This window comes from Moschus berezovskii, chromosome 12 (genome assembly GCF_049115385.1).
Source record: "Moschus berezovskii isolate FMDL1 chromosome 12, NW_MosBer_1.0, whole genome shotgun sequence".
NCBI lineage: Eukaryota > Metazoa > Chordata > Mammalia > Artiodactyla > Moschidae > Moschus > Moschus berezovskii.
Window position 1 is genome coordinate 77,200,536 of NC_142471.1, and position 4,676 is coordinate 77,205,211.

Sequence of the window (4,676 nt, forward strand, 5' to 3'; positions counted from 1 at the left end):
GGGGCGGGCCCCGCACACGGTAAGACCTCTTGCTTTCGCTCAGGCTCAAGAGTCAAAGATGTAGAAACAGATATATTTAATTTCCTGTTATCTTTCCAAGTCATCAGGCCACCGATGATTTTTGTTCTCTCTTCTTGAAGAATAAATCTCTTTCCCCATCGGTTCGACCTGCTCTCTCCCGCCGCTTAGAAATAAAACTTGGCGGTATCTAGGAGCTGGGAGCGAGAAGGCGCCGACCCCGAGCGCCCGAAGCGCGCGGACCGGGTGCGGTTCGCCGGAGCCGGGCCCATGGGCCGCTAGCGGTCCCCCAGCTCGGGGCCCGGCCTCCCTGAGGCCCCTTCTCCATGTGAGGCGCGGCGGGGAGAGCGGGGCACGAGAGGAAGAGGAGGACCCACGGGCACCGGGCCGGAAGGCAGCTGGCAGCAGGCCCAGGCGAGCGGGCACCCGCGTTCATGTTCCGCCAGGAGCAGCCGCTGGCCGAGGGCAGCTTCGCGCCCATGGGCTCCCTGCAGCCGGACGCGGGCAACGCGAGCTGGAACGGGACCGAGGCCCCGGGGAGCGGCGCCCGGGCCACCCCCTACTCCCTGCAGGTGACGCTGACGCTGGTGTGCCTGGCCGGCCTGCTCATGCTGTTCACGGTGTTCGGTAACGTGCTTGTCATCATTGCTGTGTTCACAAGCCGCGCGCTCAAGGCGCCCCAGAATCTCTTCCTGGTGTCTCTGGCTTCGGCGGACATCCTGGTGGCCACGCTGGTCATCCCTTTCTCGCTGGCCAACGAGGTCATGGGCTACTGGTACTTCGGCAAGGCGTGGTGTGAGATCTACCTGGCGCTCGACGTGCTCTTCTGCACGTCTTCCATAGTGCACCTGTGCGCCATCAGCCTGGATCGTTACTGGTCCATCACCCAGGCCATAGAGTACAACCTGAAGCGCACGCCACGCCGCATCAAGGCCATCATCGTCACGGTGTGGGTTATCTCGGCCGTCATCTCCTTCCCCCCGCTCATTTCCATCGAGAAGAAGAGAGGCAGGAGTGGCCAGCCGTCCGCCGAACCGCGCTGTGAGATCAACGACCAGAAGTGGTACGTCATCTCGTCGAGCATCGGCTCCTTCTTCGCGCCCTGCCTGATCATGATCCTGGTCTACGTGCGCATCTACCAGATCGCCAAGCGCCGCACCCGCGTGCCGCCCAGTCGCCGGGGGCCCGATGCCACCGCCGCTGCGCTGCCGGGGGGCGCCGAGCGCAGGCCCAACGGCCTGGGCCCGGAGCGCGGCGGCGTGGGCCCCGTGGGCGCCGAGGTCGAGTCGCTGCAGGTCCAGCTCAATGGTGCCCCGGGGGAGCCCGCGCCCGCAGGGCCGCCGGACGCCGACGCGCTGGACCTAGAGGAGAGCTCCTCGTCTGAGCACGCTGAACGGCCCCCGGGGTCCCGCAGGTCGGAGCGCGGGCCCCGGGCCAAGGGCAAGGCCCGGGCGAGCCAGGTGAAGCCCGGGGACAGCCTGCCGCGGCGCGGGCCGGGGGCGACTGGGCCGGGGGCACCCGCGGCCGGGCCCGCGGAGGAGCGCTCAGGCGGGGCCGCCAAGGCGTCGCGCTGGCGCGGGCGGCAGAACCGCGAGAAGCGCTTCACCTTCGTGCTGGCGGTGGTCATCGGCGTGTTCGTGGTGTGCTGGTTCCCCTTCTTCTTCACCTACACGCTCACGGCCATCGGCTGCCCCGTGCCGCCCACGCTCTTCAAGTTCTTCTTCTGGTTCGGCTACTGCAACAGCTCGCTGAACCCGGTCATATACACCATCTTCAATCACGACTTCCGCCGCGCCTTCAAGAAGATCCTCTGCCGGGGGGACAGGAAGCGGATCGTGTGAGTGCGGAGTCCGCGCCCGGAGAACAGACTTGCGCTGACTGCAGGCAGCTGGGATCCAGGGGGCGCGTCAACGTGGTCCTGCAGAAACCCGGGGCTGCCTGTTCCGAGTTTCTTGGCCCCAGGAGAGCTCTGCCGCTTCTTGCAGGCATCTGCGCTCTCCTACCTGAGAAAAGTACTGGCTGGGAGGGCCACACCCTCCACTCCAACCCCCTCATTATTGTTAGGGCAGCTTCTCACTCAGAGCCATCTTCCTGGGTTCTTGGGCAGCCCCAAATCAGTATTGTTTCCTAAAAGTATTTTCACCTCCCCTGGGCCCAGCTGTCACAGTCGTTCAGAGCAAGCACGAGAGCCCAGAGGGGATGGATGGCTCCCAAAGGGTTAACAGATGGGGTGAGGGTGGGGGTTACCCAGCCCTGGCTAATTGCTCTCCCCCTTCCCCAACTCTATTTTTAAACAAATGCTCAGGGCAGCCCTGCCGGCCCTCCCATCCCCCCCTTGTAAATATACACTATTTTTGATAGTCCTTGGGGGTGGGGGGTGGTCCCAAATGTCTCTTGGCTTTTGATGTTTGAATCCTGGCTCCTGGAGATGCCCTCCAGGCAGACACGTTGTGTCTAGTTCAGGGCAAGCCTCTTTGCAAAGTGAGCCCTTTTCTGGTGTCATTACCCTCTCTGGGTCCTTTTCACCAGCAGCTGGTGACTGTCCCTTGGGACTGGACTTGCGTTGAGATTTCCTGAGGGGGAAAAGATTTCTGTCCATTTTCCCACCCCTGTGCCTAACAGCATAATTGCCTTGTCCTATGTAAATATTACAAGGATGGACCAAGACAGAAGTAAATGAACCTTTCTGCCTTGCAGCAGCCCTGTGTATAAAGCCATTATTCTCAGATGCACCCTTTTCCACTCCAGTACGCACTTTAAAACCTTCTCTTTCCAGTGTCCCCTTCCTCCCTTCCTCTGGGGCCACTGCTTGAAAAATATGTATGTCTCCATCTTGGATGTATGTGTTACCGCGCCCTCCCTCAGAGTGCTGACTGTGGGAAATCTTTTACCTGCTGTTTTTAGACACCGAGAAGTGGAAATTATGTGGAAGAAGCAAACCTGATACAATTTGCCCAAGTAAACAGTTTGAAGAGACAAATGGGCCTGCCCAACTGTACAGTTCCTGCCCCAAGAGCTCTTAAGTATCAAAGTGTTGTCCATTTTTCCTCCCTGTTTTTCTGGTTGAGATCAAGTCATTGATAAACTCCCAAAGTCAAGGGAGAGGGCGGAGACCTTGTTTACATCCAAGTTGGCCTATGTTTTAGACAGAGACTCTTTAAGGCCTGCGCTCATATTTCACTAAAGAAAAATTAATGTCAGCACTTGTTGCTAATGACAGTGGATTTTTATTAACAAAAAGTTTACAGATCAAATGTGAAATAAATATGAATTAAATGGTCTGTCATCTGACTTTTCAAAAGCATTAAGACTCTGGATACACCTGAATTTATGTATATTTGAAATTAAAAAATACTTATGCATTATAAAACACTTTTAAAAGGCCAAGCAGTAACAAAGCTGCCATTTATCATCTGTTTCTTCTTTGCCAGATGCGATGGTGAGTCTGTTATAAGCTCTATTTCATTTAATTGTCCCCCAAAGCCCATGAGTTAGGTACTGTTATGATCCCCATTTAACAGGTGAAAAAAACTGAGTCTCAGAGGGCAAGAGATTTGTTCAAGGTTAACCACAGTTGGGGGAGTGTGCTGCATGCAGGGTGATCAGGTCTTAGGGTCTGTACTCTTCACGCCAGAGTCTTGCCGGAGTTGTATCACTAGGACTTTGCAGAATGCTCCCAGAAGTGGAGTCTCTACACAAGGTGTGCTGTATCTACAGAGCACTGGACATATTCCGAGTGTGTAGACACACACATAGTGTGTGTGTGCTGCAGTGTCTTTATGCCCTACGTGTGTTATCCCTTAAAATGTATACATCCCCCAAGTGTGGTAGATACACAAATTGTGTCATATACTCCAAAATGTGTACCAGACCTAACAATGTAATGATACACAACATGCGGTACGTAGCCCATAGTATGGTATAGGCTTCCTAGGTGATGCTAGTGGTCAATAACCCGCCTGCCAGGGCAGGAGATGCCTGAGACAAGGGTTCAGTCCCTGGGCTGGGAAGATCCCTTGGAAGAGGGCATGGCAACCCACTCCAGAATTCTTGCCTGGCGAATCCCATGGACAGAGGAGCCTGGTGGGCTACGATCCATAGGGTCACAGAGTCAGACACGACTGAAGTAGCTTAGCATGCATGCATGGTATATGAAGCAATTGTGGTATAAACCGAAACAGAACCACATATTATTTGATCAGTTGAGCTGTCTCTGGCCAAAGGCTGGGATCCTTCCTGTTGCATTCCTGTAATATTGAGTTCTGTCCCTATGTCTAGGAGGGCTTAAGAACCTTGCCCTGTGGTTATGGTGATGGCACTTTGAAGCTGGAAGGGTCTAGAAATCCAGGAATTCAACTCCTCATCTTCTTAGAGGAAATGACCTGCTCTGGGTCCCACAGCTCTGGGTGACCTTCTGTTGGAAGCAACTGACCAAGAGTGGAATATTAATAGTTCTCATGTGTGTATTATAAAAGGCTGTGCTGGTGAAGGAGAGTCACCATCCCAGGAGCTGGGTTTGAGAGGCAATCCCAAGCCACAGGTCCAAGTTTGGGGGGAGATGGGTTTGTAAGATCAGCCACCTACAACACACGTGCAGCCCAGCTCTGGATGCCCCAGAAGCAGATCGTCAGTCTACCTCCAGGTATTCCCTCTGGGCA

At 55.4% G+C, this 4,676-nt stretch overlaps 1 protein-coding gene across 1 annotated transcript; it reads left to right on the forward strand.

Annotated features, from left to right (window-relative positions):
* The first annotated feature begins 452 nt into the window (after window positions 1–452).
* Window positions 453–3,322, forward strand: ADRA2A (adrenoceptor alpha 2A). Its single transcript, XM_055424666.2, has one exon. The coding sequence runs from the start codon at window positions 453–455 to the stop codon at window positions 1,857–1,859; it is 1,407 nt and encodes a 468-aa protein (XP_055280641.1). The 3' UTR covers window positions 1,860–3,322.
* Window positions 3,323–4,676: the final 1,354 nt, after the last annotated feature.